Source organism: Sinocyclocheilus rhinocerous, unplaced genomic scaffold (genome assembly GCF_001515625.1).
Source record: "Sinocyclocheilus rhinocerous isolate Xijiao unplaced genomic scaffold, SAMN03320098_v1.1 scaffold1616, whole genome shotgun sequence".
In the NCBI taxonomy this organism is placed as follows: Eukaryota; Metazoa; Chordata; class Actinopteri; order Cypriniformes; family Cyprinidae; genus Sinocyclocheilus; species Sinocyclocheilus rhinocerous.
The window spans coordinates 14,539-37,209 of NW_015645077.1; the positions used below are offsets into that span (position 1 = coordinate 14,539).

General features: G+C 40.1%; 1 protein-coding gene and 1 long non-coding RNA gene across 2 annotated transcripts in view; both read right to left on the reverse strand.

The window, feature by feature from the left end:
• LOC107705631 (uncharacterized) overlaps window positions 1–5,671 on the reverse strand; it is a 12,571-nt gene extending 6,900 nt beyond the window's left edge. The window contains exons 1-2 of the long non-coding RNA XR_001636081.1: window positions 5,661–5,671; window positions 184–187 (exon numbers count right to left, since the gene is read on the reverse strand). This is a non-coding gene — a long non-coding RNA (uncharacterized LOC107705631). The remainder of the gene's footprint in view (window positions 1–183; window positions 188–5,660) is intronic.
• An 11,855-nt stretch (window positions 5,672–17,526) lies between these two features.
• On the reverse strand, window positions 17,527–20,690 carry LOC107705624 (uncharacterized). Its single transcript, XM_016509015.1, has 6 exons — window positions 20,679–20,690; window positions 19,777–19,898; window positions 18,745–18,836; window positions 18,648–18,688; window positions 18,420–18,554; window positions 17,527–18,102 (listed from the first exon to the last, which is right to left on the reverse strand). The coding sequence occupies exons 1-6, from the start codon at window positions 20,688–20,690 to the stop codon at window positions 17,581–17,583; spliced, it is 924 nt and encodes a 307-aa protein (XP_016364501.1). The 3' UTR covers window positions 17,527–17,580.
• Window positions 20,691–22,671: the final 1,981 nt, after the last annotated feature.

Genomic DNA, 22,671 nt, shown 5'->3' on the forward strand with positions numbered 1-22,671 from the left:
GTATAGAAGAATGGATAAGTTCAATGAAGGTGATGAAAATTCTTCTTCAAGGTGATGAAAATTCCTGAAGAAGACAGAATTGAGTTTGTTAAGCAGTATTTAAAAGATGAGGCTAAGATGACAGTCAAGTTCATGCTCAATGGAAAGGAGAAGTCAGTGGATGAGATTTTTGATGCTTTGGACCAGACTTATGGGGACAAACTTCCCATTGGCAGCAGACTGAAAGAGTTTTATGACCACAAACAAATGCCTGGAGAAACCATCCGTTCTTACGCTTATGACTTGCAGGAGAAGTTGAGTATCATCCAGAGCCGAGAACCATCTAGAGTTCCTGATGCTGATGGCGTATTGAAGGAACAGCTTGTGTTATGCCTCAAAGATGATTCGCTACGGCATGAAATGAAGAGGAGAGTTAAAGCTGAGAAGGACCTGACATTCATCCAGCTTATGCAGGAAGCTATTACTTGGTCTGAAGAAGAGGAGGTGCAAGTTCCAAGCAATCTGAGAACCAATCATCGTTCACGCGGTGTCGTTCATGCTACCACTGCAACAGAGAGCTCTTCAGCCCCTCTCACCCTGGAGTCACTCCATGAAGCTATTTAACAGATAGCTGCCTTAAAAGATAGTGAAAGAAGATACATCTGCTATACGTGTGGTAAGCCAGGGCACACAAGCCGACGTTGTCTTCAGAGCAGAGAAAACTCTAGTAGAGTGCAACCTCACACAGCAGAGGTGGAAAAGACGGCTGACCGAGACACGTCAGTGCTAGAGTGCCCGGGTCCATCCGTTATTAGAAGTCATACTGCGGACTGTGATACAGAGAATGTTTCCAAGTCCCTTTATGAAAGTGCTTTTGGAGATTGCATAACCATTGAAGTGAAAATTGCGGGTATCAGGACTATCTGCCTCTTGGACACAGGGTCAGAAGTGACTACTATCACTGAGTCACATTTTAAGAATCACTTTGGAGAAGTTGTGCTGTCGTCCGCCAACTGGGTCCGACTTACAGCAGCAAATGGCCTAGACATTCCTATCATTGGATGTCTGGAAGCAGACATAGAGTGTATGGGGAAGACGTTGCATGGAAAGTGCGTGTTTGTGATAAAAAAAAGCGATTCCAATAGGACAGAGTTGAAAGGATTGCCTGGCATTGTTGGGATGAATGTGTTAAGTGAAGTTAAGGATCTATTCATGACCACTGAAGACATGAAGAAGATGGACAGGTATAGCCATGGTTTCAAGGAGGCAAAGGTCCAGCGAGTGTTGGCTAACATTAAGATGCAGACTGAGGTGGAGATTGCATAACCATTGAAGTGAAAATTGCGGGTATCAGGACTATCTGCCTCTTGGACACAGGGTCAGAAGTGACTACTATCACCGAGTCACATTTTAAGAATCACTTTGGAGAAGTTGTGCTGTCGTCCGCCAACTGGGTCCGACTTACAGCAGCAAATGGCCTAGACATTCCTGTCTTGTAAGCATTCACCAGGAGGCAGTGGTCTTTTTTAGAACATTGTTTTTTTTTTCAAATCAAACACAACATTACTTTGCCATTGCTGTCACTCATCGCATTCACGGATATTCATTTTACATTAAGTTATTACCAAGCCTGGTCACATAACTCAATAAAGTCATTTGTTACTGATGGTATGTCGATACTCTTTTCTTTTGTCTTCTTTTTTTTTTTTTTTTTTTTATATAGGTTCAGCCGCTCCGCAGGCTTACTTACTCTGCCTGATCTAGTGATGTTAGGTTTCCTTACAATGTTCTCTGCAGGTAAATCAGAGTCCACCCGAAGTTGAACGTTCTGTGATGACTGTTCTGAACTAACTTTCTGTGGTGACTGTTCTGAACTCTCCCCAGTCTTCATAGTAATTCCTGGAACCTTTTCTGGCAGCAACTGAAGATGCCTGCGATTTCTCCTTTTCTCTCCCTCTTTTTCACTGAAGACCTCGTATGACCTTGGAGTAGCACTCTCTGCCAACACCGTAGCAGGTCCCTTCCACTTTGCTTCATTGTCTAACTTTAACAAGACTGAATCCCCTGGTATAAGAACTGGTAAGTCTTTCACACCATGTCGTCTGTTAAAGTAGTACGCTTGTTTTTCTTTTGCTGCTTTGTCTCTCTCTTTTATGCTTGATTTGCTTGGCCACTTTGGTCTCAGGTTTCTTGGTAAGGTGGGTAGGGAAGTACGCATTTTCCTTCCCATGAGCAATTCTGCCGGGCTGACCCCTGTAGAGGAGGTAGGGGTAGCTCGAAAACACATGAGTGCTACCACTGGGTCGTCCTGTTTCAGAATGCGCTTCGCTGTTTGAACTGCCCGTTCAGCGTGTCCATTGCCCTGTGGATTGTGCGGACTTGATGTAATGTGCTGAGTATCGTACATATCACAGAAGCTTCTCCAAGCTTCGCTGGAGAACTGCGGTCCATTGTCACTAACAATTTGTTCTGGTATGCCAAGCCTTGCAAATAACGCTTTAAGTCTTTGAATAACATGCTCTGATGTAGTAGACTGTAGCAGAAGGATCTCCAAGTAGCGCGAATAATAGTCCGATACCACCAGATATTGTTTCCCTTTATGCATACACAAGTCTATGGCTATTCGCTGCCATGGCCTTTCTGGCAGAGGTGTTGACTGTAGAGGTTCCTTGTGCTGTGCACGTTTATTTTTTATGCAGAACCTGCATGTCTCTATTTTGCGCCTAAGATCCTCAGAAATTCCGGGCCACCATACAGCCTCTTGGGCCCGTGCCCTGCATTTTGATAAGCCTTGGTGACCTTCATGAATTCTGTCAAGCATCTCGTGTCTCATAGTTTTTGGAATTACAATGCGATTCCCCAGCACAATCAGTCCATCACTCACTGACAAAGAGTCTTTCCATTTGTAAAAACTCTGTACACTGTTAGGAACACTTTTGGCGTATTCTGGCCATCCTTTCGTAATTAATCTCTCCACAGTTTGTAGCTGCTCATCCTTCTGTGTCTCCATTTTTATTTCTGTCAACTTGCGTTAAGACACTGGCAGACAACTGATGACTGCATCTACATGACAACTCACATCTGCTGTCATAAAGTCTTCCGTAGTGTTTAACGGGCTTCGCGACAATGCATCTGCGACAACCAAGCTTTTTCCTGGTGCATACTCTGCTTTTGCATTAAACCGCATGAGTCTCATCAAAAGTCTCTGACATCTCACTGGCACAGTGTCTAGATCTTTACTGTTGATCAGCGGTATTAGTGGCTTGTGATCCGTGATTAATTTGAATGTGTCCATGCCCACCAAGTACTTCTGGAACCTTTCGCACGCCCATACGCCTGCGAGGCATTCCTTCTCTATCTGGGCGTATCTTGTTTCAGACCCTGTCAACCTTCTAGAACAGTATGCAACCGGTTTCCAGCTGTTGTCATGCTTTTGCAGTAAAACACCCCCGATACCATAGCTGCTAGCATCCACTGATACCACTGTTTCTTTAACCAGATCATAATGTGCCAGGACTGGAGCTTTAGTGAGCAAACTTTTAAGAGTGCTGAATTCGCTTTTCTGTGGTTCCTCCCACGTCCATGCCCTTTCTTTCTTGAGCAGCTCATACAAAGGTCCTCCTGTCATTGCCAGATCAGGGATGTATTTGCTCATGTAGTTTATGAGGCCTAACGCCCTTCTCAACTCATTTACGTTGTTTGGCTCTTGCAAATCACTTATCGCACGCACCTTTTCGGGGTCTGCTCTGACACCTTGTGCATCCACAACATGTCCAAGAAAACTCACTTCTGCTTTCCTGAATACGCATTTGTCTTTAATCAATTTGAGACCCACACTTTCCATCCTTTCCAGCACTCTTTTCAAGTGATCGTCGTGCTCTGCCATGTCCTTCCCATACACAATCACGTCGTCCATGTACACAGCAACTCCTTCCATGTCAGCTAGAAGCTCATTCATTTTTCGTTGAAAGATTTCTGGGGCTATGCTGATCCCGAACGGCAGTCTCTTAAAACAATAGCGCCCCACCGGAGTGATGAATGCTGTCAGCAAACTGCTCCCATTACATAATGGAATCTGCCAAAATCCTGACGCTGCGTCTAGTGATGTGAAGATGCTTGCTCCAGCTAATTTAGCTAGGATCTCGTCCGTCGTGGGCAGTATGTATCTCTCTCTTTTTATGTTGTCATTCAGTTTATTTAATCCATGACCGGTACCATGGGTGCACACCAATCTGTAGGCTGTGTGACTCTTTCCACGACACCTTGTTCCTCCATTCTCTGCAGTTCTGCTTTAACCTTAGGAAGTAGTGGAAACGGCACCCTCCTCGCGGTATATACTGCATATGGCACTGCGCTTCTTTCAGGTGAATTTTTACCGGCTCTGTTTTCATTGTACCACCTCCCTCAAAAACTGTGCTTACTTGCTCTACTCTCTTGACTAGCCCCATTTCAGTGGCTGTCTGTCGGCTTAGGAGGTTACTGACAGTTTCCCCTGCCACTACATACACGGTCATGGTGCACTTTCTACCCTTATGCTCCGCTCTTGCCGTAAATTTTCCAATACAATTTAGTGAACCACCTGGGCTGTTCAGAATTATGTTTGAATGACAAAGCTGAGCTCTTGGGGTAAGTTTTTCGAATGTTACGGTATTCAGTACAGTAACATCTGCTCCCGTATCTATGTTAAAGGTAACTGGGGTATCACCTACCTTAAGTGACACTGTCCATTTAGCTTCTTCTGTCTCATTTTTGTTACTCACTGCGCCCAGGTAGAAGCTCTCTTCACTCATTTCTTTTGCTGTCACTTGCCTCACAGTTTTTGATTTGCACATTCTCGCCCAGTGTCCTTTTCTTTTGCACATTCTGCATTCCGTGTCTACCGCTGGGCATCTTCTGATGTCTTTGTGTCCTGTTTTACCACATCTGCCACATTCGTTTGCTGTATTGTCCCTCCTTTTCTCACTGCCTCTTTTGTGTTTCTCTCTTGTCCAGGGCCTTTCCGCCACCTTTGATGAATGCCTGAATGCTACCTCCTGCACACTGCCTGTTGACTGCCCCTCCTGCTGGCTGATCTGCTGTGCAACATCTTCGGCCTGCCTTGTCATCTGCACTGCAGTTTCCAGGGTAAGTTCTGTCATTAACTGCATTTTTCTGGAAAGCTCTTTATCCCGAATTCCGACAACCAGTCTGTCTCTTATATGTTCATTTCGGCTTGCCCCGAATTCACAGTTCTCACTAAGTTCGTAGAGGGCTCTAATATAACATTCTGCCTTTTCTCCAGGCCTCTGCGCTCTCTGGTGGAAACATGCTCGCTCGTGTATCACATTCTTTTTTGCCAAAAAGTATTCGTTAAATTTTCCAAGCACTGTATCATAATCGTCAGCACTTTCCTCAGCCGTGAATGTGAATGATTTGAAAATGTTCTCAGCTTCAATGCCCATAGCATATATTAGAGTACTGATCTGTACCTCTTTATCTTCTTTGCTCAATTTTGTAGCAGTTCTGTAGCGTGCAAACCTCTGCCGCCACGTAGACCATTCCGATGGACGATCAAAGTTAAAACTTTCTGGTGGATTAAATTTCGACATGTTCCTCTTCTCTTGTCCTTATACTTCTGACACCATGTCTTGTAAGCATTCACCAGGAGGCAGTGGTCTTTTGAGGCTTTACTGAAGAACAACTCGGAACAGCAGCTTACTTCTCATCTAGATTCAGAACACAGACTCCCCCTCCTGGTTTGTGACTTGCCCCTACAGCACTCCTTGAGTCCCCCTAGTGGGCTGGATATAATATCACGCATCTCATAGCTATTACAATACCATGACAATTCCCATCATTGGATGTCTGGAAGCAGACATAGAGTGTATGGGGAAGACGTTGCATGGAAAGTGTGTGTTTGTGATCAAAGAGAGCGATTCCAATGGAACAGAGTTGAAAGGTTTGCCTGGCATTATTGGGATGAATGTGTTGAGTGAAGTTAAAGATCTATTCATGAACACTGAAGACATGAAGAAGATGGACAGGTATAGCCATGGTTTCAAAGAGGCAAAGGTCCAGCGAGTGTTGGCTAACATTAAGATGCAGACTGAGGCACTGAGCTGTGGTGACAAGATTGGCTTCGTGAAGGTTGCTGGCAAGCAAGCAATAACTATTCCTCCATTTAGTGAACGTGTTTTGGAAGGCCGCTGCAGAATACCCCCAAAAGTGAGCTGCCAAGTGTTGGTGGAGGCCTCGTCAAATGTCAGCTTGCCGAAGAGTGTTCTGATTGCTAATGTGCTCACCAAGACAGTCGATGGTAAAGTCCCAGTCAGAGTGTTGAATTCTAGTGAAAAGCCAATTGTGACTTCGGTTATACAACTGCTGTCACACAAGAGTGTTCTGATTGCTAATGTGCTCGCCAAGACAGTCAATGGTAAAGTCCCAGTCAGAGTGTTGAATTGTAGTGAAAAGCCCGTAAAGCTCCCACCACGATGTAGGATCGCTACGCTGTCCAAGCCACAGGAAGTTGTGTCAAAAGTGCTTGTCGAGTTTGAAGAGAAAGAGGATGCTTTGCATGTTAAGGCTGTGCAGCAACATCAGGTGAAAGTGGAGGTAAGCACCACAGAGCAGCTGCCAGTTCCAATACAAATTAATCTAGAGAACCTCACAGAAACACAACGTCGCAAACTCCAGGACTTACTGGCTAAGCACAGTGATGTGTTTTCGAAGAACGATTGTGACTTCGGTTATACAACTGCTGTCACACGTAGTGTTCCAACAGGAGATGCTCCTCCCATTAAGCAAAGACATCGCAGAATTCCACCTCAGGTGTTTCAGGAAGTGAAAAAACATGTTCAAGATTTGGTGTCTCAAAGTATTCTCAGAGAAAGCTGTAGTCCGTTGGCATCTCCAGCGGTGATTGTGATTAAGAAGGATGGCAGCGTACGCTTTTGCTGCGACTACAGAAGGTTGAATAAAGTGACCTGCAAAGATGCTTATCCTCTCCCTCGCGTGGAGGAATCGCTGGATGCCTTGGGAAATGCACAGCTGTTCTCCACCCTTGATCTTACCTCCGGGTATTTCCAAGTGGCGATGAGTGAGGAGGATAGAGCAAAGACAGCGGTCACCACTCCCTTTGGACTGTTTGAATGGACCAGGATGCCATTCGGACTTTGCAATGCGCCTGCGACATTTCAACGTCTGATGGGGGTGATGCTCGGTGATCTAACGCTTGACATACTGCTCATCTACCGTGATGACATTATCATATTTTCAAAAGACTTTGAAAGCCATTGTCAAAGACTGGAAATAGTGTTCAACCGGTTGAGACAGCATGGTTTGAAACTAAAACCCAGCAAGTGCTTCCTTTTGAAACCCGAAGTGAAATTCTTGGGTCACCTAATTTCCTCCCAGGGAATAAAGGTGGATGGAGAGAAAACTCGGGCATTGGAATCCTGGCCTGCACCCACGAATGTCAAGGAGTTAAGACAGGTCCTTAGATTCATGAGTTATTACTTGACTTGCCGTGGAAGCGGACTAAGGAAGTGACGTCGCGAGGTCGTCTTGATTATTCTCTCCCTCGCGTGGAGGAATCGCTGGATGCCTTGGGAAATGCACAGCTGTTCTCCACCCTTGATCTTACCTCCGGGTATGTCCAAGTGGCGATGAGTGAGGAGGATAGAGCAAAGACAGTGGTCACCACTCCCTTTGGACTGTTTGAATGGACCAGGATGCCATTCGGACTTTGCAATGTCGGTGACAAGGAAAGTCCCTGGATATAGCTGGAGTGATATAGGAGAGCAACAAAAGATCGACCCTCATATAGCTCCTATCTACCGTGCTGTACTAACCAACAAGAATCTGAGTCCAGTTGAGCAGCGCAATATAGATGTTGAGTTAAAAAAGCTTGCTAGACAATTCATACGACTCAAGTTTACAAAAGGAGTGATGTTCCGTACTATCTTTGATCCCCGGGACGGAGAAGAAATTTGTCAATTAGTGGTTCCAGAACCTTTGCGTTACAAAGTGTACGAGAGTCAGCATGATCATTGTGGCCATTTTGGAGAAAGAAGCACGCTGGAGCGCATGAGGCGGAGCTATTACTGGTCGACAATGAGCAAGGACATTCAAAACTGGATTCAGGAATGCAAGAGATGTGCCCTGGCAAAGGATGTTTTTCCTAAAATACGAGCCCCAATGACATGCACTAATGTATCTGCCCCGCTGGAAGTCCTTGCTATGGATTATACGGTCTTGGAGGAATCTGTGGGAAGATATGAAAATGTCCTTGTCTTAACTGACACATCTACTCCCTTGCGTTACAAAGTGTACGAGAGTCAACATGATCATTGTGGCCATTTTGGAGAAAGAAGCACGCTGGAGCGCATGAGGCGGAGCTATTACTGGTCGACAATGAGCAAGGACATTCAAAACTGGATTCAGGAATGCAAGAGATGTGCCCTCGCAAAGGATGTTTTTCCTAAAATACGAGCCCCAATGACATGCACTAATGTATCTGCCCCGCTGGAAGTCCTTGCTATGGATTATACGGTCTTGGAGGAATCTGTGGGAAGATATGAAAATGTCCTCATCTTAACTGACATGTTCACTCGTTTCACGGTAGCAGTGCCAACCAGAAATCAGACTGCCCACACCACGGCAAAAGCCCTTGTGCAGCATTGGTTTGTCCACTATGGCTGTCCTGCACGACTACATTCCGACCAAGGTCGGTGTTTCGAAGCAAATGTCAATCAAAGAACTGTGTAAAAATCAGAAAGAGTCACACAACTCCGTATAACCCGCAGGGTAACTCCCAGTGTAAAAGATTTAATAGAACCATGCACGACATGCTAAGGACGTTACCCCTGGAAAAGAAAAGGAATCGGAAACAGTATCTACCCGAGTTGGCTATGGCATGCAATAGCCGAATCCACACTTCAACCGGCTATTCGCCATTCTACTTAATGTTCGGAAGGGATGCCAGAATGCCGATGGACATTCTTAATGGGAGAGACTTGGAGGACAGTGGAGTTGACAATCTCGATGACTGGGTGAAAAACCGTTGAAGTAACAGCTGTTGAAGTAGCCAACTCGGCAGCACAGGAGACTTCAAGGCGGAGAAAAAGAGCCTATGATCGTAGATCGCATGGCGCACTAATGAGACCTGGTGACCGTGTTCTGTTACGGAACCATTCACATAGGGGAAGGAATAAGATCCAAGATCATTGGGAACCCTTGCCTTACACTGTAGTGAAACAGAATCACGCAGACACTCCAGTTTACACAATTCGCCCAGAGAAAGGGGCCCCATGTAAAGGATTCGCCCAGAGAAAGGGGGCCCATGTAAAGTTGTACATAGGGACCAACTCAAGCATTGCACTTTTCAGTCATCACTACCACCTTGCACATCTAGACGTGAATCTAGAGCGCACACAGGTCAGGCACACACTGATTCAGAAGATCCCGATGTTCTTGCAGTCCCTGTTGTTACATTTGCACCTGCTACACTCACAGACACACAAGGTGGAAGGGAAGGTGGGAATGAATCAGAGACAGGTATCAGGAACCATGACAATGAAATGTCAGCTGATGATTCAGTAGATCAGTCTGTGCTTGAGTCCGTAAATTCAGGTGGTTCCGAAGCTGAAAGTGAAAATGAAAGTATTCCTGAACCTAGACGTTCACAGCGTTCGAACAGAGGTACTTTACCTGTTAGGTATAGGACTGACTATGTCTTGAAATAAGCTTATGCAAACCTGAAGTTTTTGGAAGTTTCTTTTAAGGTGAAGGTTTTTCAATCTTACTGATTGAAAGCTTTTCATTGTTGTACTGATGTTTTCTTTTGTGAAAAAATGTTTACCTGCTATTCTCTGTTCTTTATTTTTCAGGACTGAGTTGCTGAATGGAAGTCCGGTGGCATGGTAGGGATTAGCAGGGGGGAATGTAGGGGATCTACAAATTCTATTACGTGGAGACTTTTATTTTGACTTTCGACACGGGCGCCGCCATGTGGGGGAAGGCTGCTACAAGTAGCAAGGGGGGAAGTAGCACCTGAGCTCGTTGAGGCTGTGGATCTGAGCAGCGGCGAGCTGAAGAACGTCCTTGGATAATTTTATGACGCTAATGGGTTGCGTTTAGACCCGCGACCTGCCTTACAGTCGCACAGTGTTGTATCTGAGTCTCCGGTTGTTTGATGACCGTTATTGAACGTGTCGGGATAGTTTTTCTGCCGTGTTCGCACGTGAAGTTTGTTTTTGTTCAAACTAACTTAAATCACGTGGGATACAGTTGCTTAGTGTACTAGAAGAATTCGCTGAAGCGTCGAGAGGTGCTGTGTATTGTTCGTCTTCGCAATCTGATCTCCGTCAGCTGGGGATTGTGCCTCATTGGATCGTGTTGAAGCTGTCAGGATCACGGGGGAGGGTAACGATCGCTGAGAGTCAAAGAGTGAAGAAACATTACCCTGTCATCCATTGGATTTCATTCAGCGTCTCATCCTCAACCAAAGAGAGGTGATATACATTATTTTCTTCATTTGATTCTGAATGCTGGTAAGCAAGTCATTGTTTTCTCTTCTGTGAGTGTTAAGAACTGAACTGTGTACAAGTGAATTTTCCTGCAAGGGGAATTCATATAATTTCTTTTTCTTGCACTTGGAGGGACTTTTTGACTCGTGAAATTTTGAATGGACTGGAAATAATCTCTTTTCTTTTTTTAGTCCTATTCATGGAAGAAAACTTTTGAATTCTTGAACTGAATCAAAAATAACTTTTGATTTTTGTTGTTTTTCAAAAACAAACTGAATTGAACTACAACATGAATTTTTGTTGAAGAATCTGAGTGAACAGATTGTTCATGTGAAACACTTTCACCTGTGGGTAAAACAAAAGGGACACTGATTGTCATTTGTTGTACAAGACTCAACTGAGACGGTTACAGGGTTGTTAATTTACTGTCTTTATTGTTTTCTACATTTTTATTTCTTTCTCTGTTGATTGCATTCAAATTTGATTCATTCCTCCTATAAAAAAAACTAAGGAATCACAATTCCATTAGCTTAAATAAATGTCAATATATTTAAGTTGAACCTGTTTACACAAATTTTTGAGTCACTTATACTAAGGAGTGGGGGCGTCTTACCTGTTCTGTTAGATCTGGGGAGGGCGGGTTTTGCAGTCAGTTACATTTATTTCCTGAGTTTCCTGCACACACGCACTTCAGGTGGCTGCCGTGTACTAAATAAATCCTGAAGCCCACCTCGCCACATCTTGAGCATTTCCACATTGCAACACGACAGGCACCACATACAAGAGACCCTTGTACAAAGACTAAGAGCATTGGGTGGGGGGACTGTTTCCTGGATCCTGTTTCTCACTCAGTCTTCCTTAGATTAAGTGCTATATCTCCCCCACAAGGCAGTGGCATATTCCCCTCCGTCACACTTATGAATCTGGATGGAAATGACTATGTAAGTTACTTTACAGACTTACATTTTATGTGAAAAGACCTTACAAGTGTAAGATATCTCAGAAGTTCTAATGATCAGAAAACATTTCTGTTTATATACATTTTTAGAATTGGAGGTTTTCCTTTTGATCTGATCTGTTTTTACCCTCTATGTTTGCAGTCATGGTACCAGTTCCTCAAACACAAATTCAAAGCGGAGCTGCACCTCTGGTTCCCGATGAGCAAGGAGAATGATGCTGTCTCAAGAAACTCCAGGATCCTGTCCCAGATCTATGTTAGAGGTAAGTGTACATACAACAGCACAGAGCTTCTCTAACCTGTCCTGAAGCCCCACTCTTTCACTCCAAGAACAATAACAACTGCCAAGTATTTTAGCATCCACGAGGAGTGATAACATTCTGTTTCTTCTAAGTGGTTGCTTCAGTGAAATGATATGCTGCTTTAAATGCCTGACCTCTTTATTGTTTTTATTGTTCAGTAATAGAGAAATCATAGTCACCATAGATGTGGCAATTAAAATTTTATGCTTATAGTTATTTTTCCTGGTGTGAATGGGTCTTGACAGAATATCTTTGTGGTATATCAATGTGGTCACCAAAAAGTAAGGTCAAAACAGGAGAATTGTTTGTGCATTTGACTTTGAACAAATGTTTTAATTTTTTTTGGCTTCAGTTTTTTTTTGGATGTTCAGTGTAATGTGTACTCGGTGATGTGACCAGATACCTTGATTGTCAAAACCGTATGATGTCTGTCTGGTGAGCTTTTGAATTCAGTGTCTTATGCTTTACATTTCCATGCATTCAAGTTGAACCTGAATAGAGTATAATTAAACCAGGAGTTGGACTTTCAGGCCCTTGACACATGCTCTGTGATTCTCAAGAATTGATGGTATTGTACATTTAAAATGAAACGTGCAGTACTAATTGTGGAAAAAAGTGAAATTGCCTAATTTATGTGATAAAATGTTAATGGTATGAATGTTACAGTAAAAATAATGTGCATAGTTTTTTTGGATGGATGAAATTACTCGATATGCATTTTTTACAGTTTTTTTCATCAATGTGTGGACGTCAAATTGACATCAAGTTTTTGACGTCAATTTGATTTGCGTTTTTGACCTGTTTTTTTTACGTCAATGTTTGATGTCAATTTGACGTCTTTTTGACATCAATTGCCCACCTACTGTATTTAACCCAAGTCTTTGATTTAACTCTACCCACAGATCATCGTCAGATAAGGTGAGCCCTCATTTGCTACGTGTTATGAGCCTGAGTCATTTGTTCATTGTTTCCATTCTGTCCTCTTGTGTTCTCTCTGAATCTGAATCAGAATCAGAAAGAGCTTTATTGCCAAGTATGCTTGCGCATACAAGGAATTTGTTTTAGTGACATAAGCTTCCAGTACACAGAGACAACAACAACAGACAGACAAAAAAACAAAAAAAAATACACATATGTAAATATAAATAGACAAATATTGAAAAATAAATCGAAAAATAAATAAATTGTATGTACAGTTGTGCTATAGATGATAGAATGGAATAGAATAGAATGAGATGCAGGGATGTACTTAGGATGGAGGTGGTAACAAATAAATATAAGATTATTGCACATTTTTATTGCATAAAGTGGGGAACAAACAACTGTTCATGAGGTAGATTGCCTATGCAGGGATGTACTTAGGATGGAGGTGGTAACAAATAAATATAAGATTATTGCACATTTTTATTGCATAAAGTGGGGAACATTTAACTGTTCATGAGATAGATTGCCTGGGGGAAGAAACTGTTCTTGTGATGGCAAAAGTTCAAAAAGGGGATAACTTGGATGTGAGGGGTCCAGAGTTATTTTCTGAGCCCTTTTCCTCACTCTGGATGTATACAGTTCTTGACGGGTGGGCAGTAATCCTTTCAGCAGTCCGAACCGTTCTCTGTAGTCTTCTGATGTCTGATTTTGTAGCTGAACCAAACCAGACAGTTATTGAAGTGCACAGGACCGACTCAATGACGGCTGAGTAGAACTGTGTATGTGCATGTTTGTGTTACAGGTGGGCGATTCCATGTGATCATTTGCTGGAGGCTGCGATTGGTTCTCCTCCTCACCTGATCCAGATATAAGGACCGCCCCAAACACTCAACGGGGGCCATTATTGTGCCATCGTGTGTGATTTTGTAGCTCGTTGCCTTTGCTCAGGGGTGCCGCTAGCAATTTTGGGTAGTGGTGGGCAGAGCGAGGCTTCGTGAAACACTGAAATAGTCGAAGCAAATGTGCCGAGGCTTCGAAACAATTCGAACCCCGTCTCTACGGTGACACCTAGTGGTCATTTTCAAGTATTGCTCTGAAACAGTATTGACAACGAACCAGTTAAGCGAATTGACAAATTATAACGTATATGTTGTGCTCGACTGGCATGTCAGAGCCTGTCACCTTAGGTTCGAATCCTGGGGGAAGTTATAATAAGCATTTAAAAGATGTGTTTTTATTGTTCTGTTGTAACATCTCTCTGATAACTGAATGAACTCTTTGTGAATAAATATGTTATTTTGGTCATGAAAAATGAACATTAATAAAAGGCATCAAGCCACAACGTCTGACATTTTGTACATATAAAGATTTTTATTTAAAAATATTAATTGTTCTGCTGCATTAACTCCACTTTTATACTTTGTGAGAGTTAGGTTAAGATAGATGTGCGTTTGTGTGGTTTGTTCCCGACCCTGTCAATCAAATGCAGATTCGTCAGGTATACCCATCTCCAAACACTTGTGAAGCGTAGTCACGTGACATGGGTGTTTCGAATCACACTTCGGAGCAGTGTATCGAAACATCTGCGCTTCGGGATCTCGACACCGTGTTGAAACGTCAGTTTCGCATCAGCCATCCCTAATTTTGGGCCCTATGAAAGAAAATGAGGTTGGGCACCCTACCGCATCCATTCCGCACCAAACATACAAGCCAGCCTAGATATCCAAAATCTTTGTCTGCAATTTAATAATAGGCTACTGACCTATTACTTTTGCTATTGCTTTTGACCACTAGGTATCAGTATTTAGTCAGAGACATACCCATAGGAACATATTTTATCTGGGGGTGCTGATGTTGAAGGCCGGGGCTGCGGTGGGGGATTTTAAACAAAATCCTAATATTAAACAGCCCAAACACTTATAAATGAACATACAAATTAATGAAGACAGAGTTATATGAGCACGAATATATATTTGTGCTTTTGTGATTTTAGCTCAATAATATAATTTTATCTTTAATATTTTTATTAAAATAAAAATTGTACTAAATATTAACCCTTTAAATTATGCACCATTTATCGTCTGCAATATCAGGATGTAACCTCTAGATGGCTGTATAGCCCTATATATAAATGCATATAAACCGTTTGCTGCAGAGTGAGAACTAGGCATGGGCGATACCTCTTATTTTATTTTCGATCCGATACCGATATTTTCAAGCCCAGTATCGTCGATACCGATACTGATACCTCTAAACTAATCTGATCTTTTAAATTATTAAAAAATATATAATCAGTAATTATACTCACTTAATATTAGATTTTAAAGCCATGTTTTTTTAACATTTCATAGGCCTTTTTTTGTTTACACTGTCAGAAATAAAATATACTATAATTGTATTTAGCCCTTTAGGGCAGTAACCTCAAAGGTGCAACTATACCCCTAAAAGGGAGCATATTAGTACCATACAAGTATGCATGAAAATGCACTTTAGAATCTATATTTTTATGTGAGGATCGATCCTTCTGATACAACATCAGCATCGAAAGTATCGATACTTAAGGATCGATCCGCCCATCCCTAGTGAGAAATTAAGAGTGACATAAAGCACGTACGTTACTTGTATCAGGTTATTCATTGACATATTTTCAGACATTATTAAAGACTACATTTCGTAAAAGGTGAAATTTAAATCTTGATTTTAAGTGTCAGTTATTATTATTGTAGTCAAATCTAGACAGAGAAAGCATTTTGTTAGGCTAGGCTACTCATACTAGCTATAGTGTGATCAGTCACAAGAAAGTCATCAGAATAAATATTGGGTCAGTGTGACCAGGGCAATATTTTAAAACATAGAATTGAGTGTTTAAATACCATGAACAGAGACGTTCTGTGTGGTTACTGCAGTTTTAAACACAAATACTGTCAACCATACTGTAATAAAACCATGGTTAATTTTTGTAAAAGGCTGCCAGGCTGTTGTACCCCTAAAGGTGGAACTTTAGCATATTTTTCTGACAGATTTATTAACAGCAATTACAGAACATAACACAATCCATTTGAACTTTGACATAAAGCTTGTATCAGGTATATTGCATACTTGTATCAGGTTATTCATTGATATATTTTCAGACATGATTAAAGACTACATTTAGTAAAAGTTGAAATTTAAATGTTGATTTTAAGTGTCAGTTATTATTATTGTAGTCAAATCTAGACAGAGAAAGCATTTTGTTAGGCTAGGCTACTCATACTAGCTATAGTGTGATCAGTCACAAGAAAGTCATCAGAATAAATATTGGGTCAGTGTGACCAGGGCAATATTTTAAAACATAGAATTGAGTGTTTAAATACCATGAACAGAGACGTTCTGTGGTTGAGATGTGTATCCTATTTGAAAAAAATCTGCATCGCAATCAGCAACTGGTAAATTGAGATTCCAGTAGCTTCACTGGCATGGTAAAAAGTGTTTACAAAGCATTGACAGCGCTTCAAAACAATGGTGTTGAGCATTATCAAATTTAGAGGCTACAATTCATAGTTTTCAGACTGGCTTGAAGACCTGGCGGGCAAAACATCCATAGAATTGCAGCACAAGCGTGTCAACTTTCCATTTGTTTCCAATCCACAAATATTTAGATCTTTTGACTTATACATCTTCATCGAACTCGAAGACATCTCTAATTTGACAGTTTGATTTTGCCGGAAATGCAAAAAAAAATCCGTAATTTTGTTTTATTTGTAACTGTTTGGTAGATACATTTATAATTTCTATTGCATTACTACTAGTAATGTTACTGCTAATAAAACAGATCTCTGAGGGCCCCAAAAGTGCGTGGGCCCTTAGAATAGTCCTAACTAACCCCCCCCACCCCCCTTAGCGGCGTCCCTGGGTATAGCCAAAATAGTCTTAAAATGGTTTACACTAATAGATTGCATTTCCATTTGTTTTTCAAACCTATGTCTTCAGAACACTTGGAATATACAGGTGCATCTCAATAAATTAGAATGTCGTGGAAAAGTTCATTTATTTCAGTAATTCAACTCAAATTGTGAAACTCGTGTATTAAATAAATTCAATGCACACAGACTGAAGTAGTTTAAGTCTTTGGTTCTTTTAATTGTGATGATTTGGCTCACATTTAACAAAAACCCACCAACCCATCTCAACAAATTAGAATCAACTCAAAACACCTGCAAAGGTTTCCTGAGCCTTCAAAATGGTCTCTCAGTTTGGTTCACTAGGCTACACAATCATGGGGAAGACTGCTGATCTGACAGTTGTCCAGAAGTTTTTTTTCAGATATCCCATTCTTATAACCCTCAAAAGAGGAAGCGCTTGGACCTTAGGAGCTTTGAACCTTACAGGAAAAAAGTAGAACTGAATGCAAAATAATGTGAAAGGGCCTGATTGTCACACCTTCCACTGCCCCACAGCTCCTAGTGTGAATGTATCGCTGGCACTGCCAGTAACGTTGGGCCACTATGTGTCTAAAAATAAAGAATAAAACAGGAAGTATGGTGCGTAACAATTTATTTATTTTCCCAAGCAGTTCATGAAACCATTAAAAATATTGTCATCCAAGCATAAAAAAAATGAGAAGTTAATCACAAATTATCAAAAAACATTGTAGTTCACACAGCAATAAGCCCATCTGGTCATAATGCCAGATGTTTCTGAAAATAAAACCTTTAATTTTACTGGAGGCTACTTTCAAATTTCAACAAGTCCCTATTTATGATTATAATCACCAATAAAACACATTTAAAGGTACACATTTACTCTGCCCTGCAAGAGTTTACTAATTTGTAAGCATTCTGTTTTTTTAAAGAAAAAGCAAAAGGCAGCATATGAATGACTCCATTTGAGCATTGAAATGTATCTTCAAAAGCCTCTGAATCTAACTGCTAAATCAGTCAGCTTTAATGCATTCGTCTATGACTGTTTCTCCACAAGAGTTACAACCCTCTTTGTTACAGCGGTAAAGTGGCACACGCTGAGCAATCTTCTTTAGTTCCTTTTGCAGATTTTTATGGTTTTGGTCATTTTTAAAGATATATGTGTAAACAAAAGCTTTAATTCCCTGGTATGCCTTTAATTCATTAAGACCTTTTATAATAATATCGCTATTAAGACATTTGTCTATACAGGGAGAGTTTAAGGTGTAGAAAATCACACATCCATCCTTTTTTTTATTCATTAAGTGTGTCAAAGGAGATTTGTTTGGAGGATTCATCAGTAAATACTCTGAATGTGCATCTTTATGACGCCCTGCAGCGATGAGTTCAGTGCCTTTGTAGACAACCTTGCTGTCAGGTTTTATGTAAGGTTTAACTTTTTCTGATTTGTCATTCTTCAGAAAGGTGCTTTCTGATGGATTGAAACCGCTTTGACACTGCTCTTTTGGGACATTTATGGCTACTGCATACTGGCCGTTTTCATAACTGGTTAAAAAAAGAAAAGAATTATCACCATTTACATATGCAAAATAATTAAAAAATCAAACATGCATGCAGCGCCTCTGTGCAACAGTGCAAACTTTAATGGTAGGACAAACATGATGTGTTGATATGTGTGTTATATTTTTTGCAAGCATACAAAAATATATTTGTGCTAGGAACACATTTTAGGTATGAATATGAATACTAGTGAGATCACATTGTCATTGTTATCTACAGTACATAATGCATATACTAATGTTGACAAATACAAACTTATTGTACAGTGTTACCCCTTCATTTTATTCAGCATCACGAAAACATACCTTTTACGAAAAAATTTTACAATCCTGGCAAGGGTGTTAATGTCCACATTCTCATTCACCACACTCTGAATACAAGAAAGCAAAATAATCCCGAGAAGGAACCTCAAATGCGCAGTGAAAACCTTAAATGAGTAAAAACATAAAATAATAAACAGACATCATTTTCCTCTATGTAGTTATTAGCATAGTCACAATCTGTCATGTCCCCTTCTCACTCTCCTCTCTGTCACTTCTACTGTCCTGTCAATTACTATCACTAAAATTACAAGAGAGTAAAATAAAAAATTTAACAATTGTAGTAATGCTGCTTACCATGATGACTGTCGTAGATTCTAGAGAAGATGCCGTGAACTGAGCTCCTCAAAGATGATGTGTGAAGTCTGTTATGGTGTGAGAGTTGTGAACTGGAGAAACAAACTCATCACATTTATTCTGCCCTTCTAGCGCCATCTATAGTGATCATTTCAGCATACCCATCCAGCATACCTACCCTGGTGACTTTAATAACCCATTTTCATGTTAGAATAAAGCAACTTATTCTCTCACAAAAGGTTTTTGTGTCGACACACTCATGGTTTTCTCTTAGAGTACAATGAATCAAATTGTAGGAACATCCTTTAACATCTACTACTGTATTCACAAACACAAGCACAAAGAGACGCACATGCTATTTCAGCATGATTTGTTTGGCCATGTGCAAGCAGCAATTGTGATCAATATTGCAATGTGTTGCAATGCCTTGCGGTCTGTTTGACATTTAGCTTTGTTTATGCAAATGGCCTGGCAGTTTTTTTAAACCAGTTATTAGAGTCATGTATGATCACAGATGCGATGAGACATGCACTGCAAGTATTCAGTCACATTCAGCTTCAGCTTATGTGTCAAAGGGTCAAACGTGTGGAAAAATATATATATTTTTTGTATCTTTCACTGAATGTGTGAGCAAGGTAGCAGAAGCAGCCACTGTTTGCTGTGTTGCATAGTTATTTAGGAGAAAATACTGTGTAAATCTGTCATTGGTTTACTCTAGCAATAACTGCCATCTTAGCAAGCATGCAATATCACATTTATGCATATTTTATTTGCCAATGTTAATGTTTACTGCAATTAACACTACTCAGCTAAATAAAGCATAAGCATTACTTTTCTTACAGCGATCACATTTATGTTTGTTCTCCTCACACTGATTATACGGCAAAGCAGGTGCAGTTTTCTTTGGTCTGTTTATCACCTCCAACTTTTCATTCTCTCTCCAGATTATTTTGAATGCAAAGGCTTAAATTCCTTCATATTTTTCTAACATTTCAGCCTTTAATGCTGAATAACCAGAATTCTGATACTTACTGAACATTCTCAAAGTTTTTGAGAATGAGTTTTTGAGTTTTTGGGCTCACAGTTTGACCGAATGCACAAGTGCAAAAACGAATCAGGCCGATCAGGGGGATCCTCTGTTGTTCAGCAAAAACCTGAAGCAAACACACACAAATACAAACACTCATATACAAAATATGTACACAAAGAGCACACAAAATCATTCTGCCTGGTAAAAAAAAAAGTCTTATTGTACACATTTTAAGCCCTCTTTTCAACAAGACCAATTTTCCAAACAACATGAGCAGTTTGTGATGCACAATAGGCTTTTAATCTTTATACACAAATCGTTATGCATTCATCTTTATACATTTTCCTACTAAATTGTTGGTGATGTATAAAGTTTATTCCACAACGTTCATGCGCAAGCACCATAAGTACAGTTTAGGTTGCGTGTTGCATGCTAAATTAGCAACAAAAATAAATAAATAAAAATAAAATAAAACAAAATATAATAAATAAATAAAAAGTCAAAATGCACTTCAAACCTATTTATCCACACACTTTTTGCTCATTCTTTAATGTCATGAGGCTTCACAAAAGCCTCTGTGCAAGTTCAGAGATGATATGTGAGCAGGAGTGATGAGGAAGAGGAAGTAGATTGTTTTTTCTTCTAACACTTGACCAGCTCTCTTCTTCAACGCCTTCACACTTACTTCACACTTAATTACTGACTCCTTTAACCCTGTAAAGACTGACATATGAAATAATACTCAGAAACATCTATCTTTTATTAGAGTGATTTATTGAACCTTTAAGCAAAATATGTATTAAGAAATAACTTGAAAAAATAATTTGAAAAAAAACATTTTGAGCATCATATTTGATAGAATATGGAGCTCAAACTCGAGAAAGAAAAAACAGCTCAGTTTTACCCAGAGGCCCATACTGACCAAAAATATTAAATTTGTTGCAGATTCTGGTGCTTAGCCTTTATCAAAAAGATGAAATTCTGATGACTGTAATGTAAATCAATGGGTTTACTTAGTATAGCATTACTTACATAAAATGATATAAATATCAGTCGTCAAAAAAATGCTTTAGTAAGATGATATTTAAATACTTCGTTTAATTTATAAGTGTTCATCTTGAAGTATTATTCTAACTTATTCTTACGTTTACTTTATAAAAATTAATACAGATTTCACAGCAAAAAGACACGAGAACCACGACCTAACGGTGGATGTTTTTACAATTACTAAAAGGCCTTTTATTGCTAATAAAACAGTATGAACTATCAATCAATCAGGTGACAGAAGGCATGTAGTACATTATGTACAACAGGGTTTTTTTTAGCAAAGTTTTGATCATGTTGATCATTAAAAGGCTTTAGAAATTTCCGTCAATATCACATGATCCAGAAAAAAAGAAATATCAAATATGATACAGTAGCTTTATTTGATTAATAATACCATTGAGCACCTTTGTTTATCTCGCCATGTTGTACTTCCTCAAAATGGTCAAGAACCTATAACTTCCTGCAAAGACTCTCCTGGGTTCCATCAGTAACCACCGCATAAGAGAAATATACACTTACAAACAGAGTGCATACATTCCAATATATGATGTGAAAATCCAAGAAAAAGAACTGGTGCCTGATATCTTTTTAATTTTTACAGCTCATAAGAATAAAATTTGGCAAAAAAAATGGATGGGAGTAATGTCAAAGTTATGATAAATAAAATACACACTAAAGGAACAATGGTATCACTTTCATTTCAGCATTCATCCATTCATTAATTCATTTATTTATGCATGTCAATAACATACCTGATGCTGACTGTAATGAAATATGATTTAAAATCGTGCTGTGGGTCTTGTGCAAACAGCATTTTTAAGTACATTTCTGTTATTATCTGTCACCAGTGTTGGGCAAGTTACTTCCAACATGTAATATATTGTATATTACTTATTACTGTCTTTTGAAAGTAATGAGTTACATTACAATATTACTGTCTCTGAATTGTAATGCGTTACACTACATTTGAGTTACTTTATATGTTTGGTTGACTGTATATTATTCTGATAATGAACAGGCTGCAACGTTTGCAATGCTGTATTGTGTGTGCGTGAGGCGCCTTCGAGATCAAACAGCGGAAAATACTCCGTAATTTTTGGTCATACAGATCATTCGAAACTGCAATGTGTTGACTTTTATTTTAGGATGCGCTTTCTGTCACCTCGGTTTCCTTTCCATGAACTTTTTTGTAGAGCGCCACGCCACACAAAAATGAACCAAACTCAGCAGCATATACACTCAGTCTTTTCCTTTCGTTTTGTTAAAGGGGTCATATGATGCGATTTCAATTTTTCCTTTCTCTTTGGAGTGTTACAAGCTCTTGGTGCATAAAGAAGATCTGTAAAGTTGCAAAGACTAAAGTCTCAAATCCAAAGAGATAGTTAATTATTTAAGTCAAATATATTTCGCGCATTCATTCCTTTTATATATAGACTATAATTTAATAAAAAAAGATTTTGTTATTTTTAGTTAAACTTAATTTCTGTTGCTTCTCCGCGCTCGTCCGCCGCATTCTTTCTCTCCTCCAACCAGCTCTCGCGGTTAGTGTTTGTGACACCAGTCCCGGTGTTTCTTCAGTTACTTGTGCTATTTCTCGATGTTGAGAGTTTGGTGTCGCACATAGATTGCAATTGACTATGCCTTCTTCTTGTCATTTTCTCTGCTGAACTGAAAATAATGTGAGTTTGTCCGTGTCACAGATGTAGAATCCTTCTCTGCAGTCATCTCAACCATGGAATTCCAGCAGCAGGAAATAGACAAACTATTTTACCCAAGGAATTTTTTTCTCTGGTGCTGTTTTGCGGTGTTGGTAAATTCACCACTTAATTTTGAGTTAAAATATGTTGTTG

What these genes read in the sequence shown, in the direction of transcription:
- LOC107705624 (XM_016509015.1), bottom strand. An exon ending in AATCTACGACAGTCATCATG is followed by an intron (nt 18,689 to 18,744) that starts GTAAGCAGCATT and finishes TTGTAATTTTAG; the next exon opens with TGATAGTAATTGACAGGACA. An exon ending in GTAAAAGGTATGTTTTCGTG is followed by an intron (nt 18,103 to 18,419) that starts ATGCTGAATAAA and finishes AGTTATGAAAAC; the next exon opens with GGCCAGTATGCAGTAGCCAT.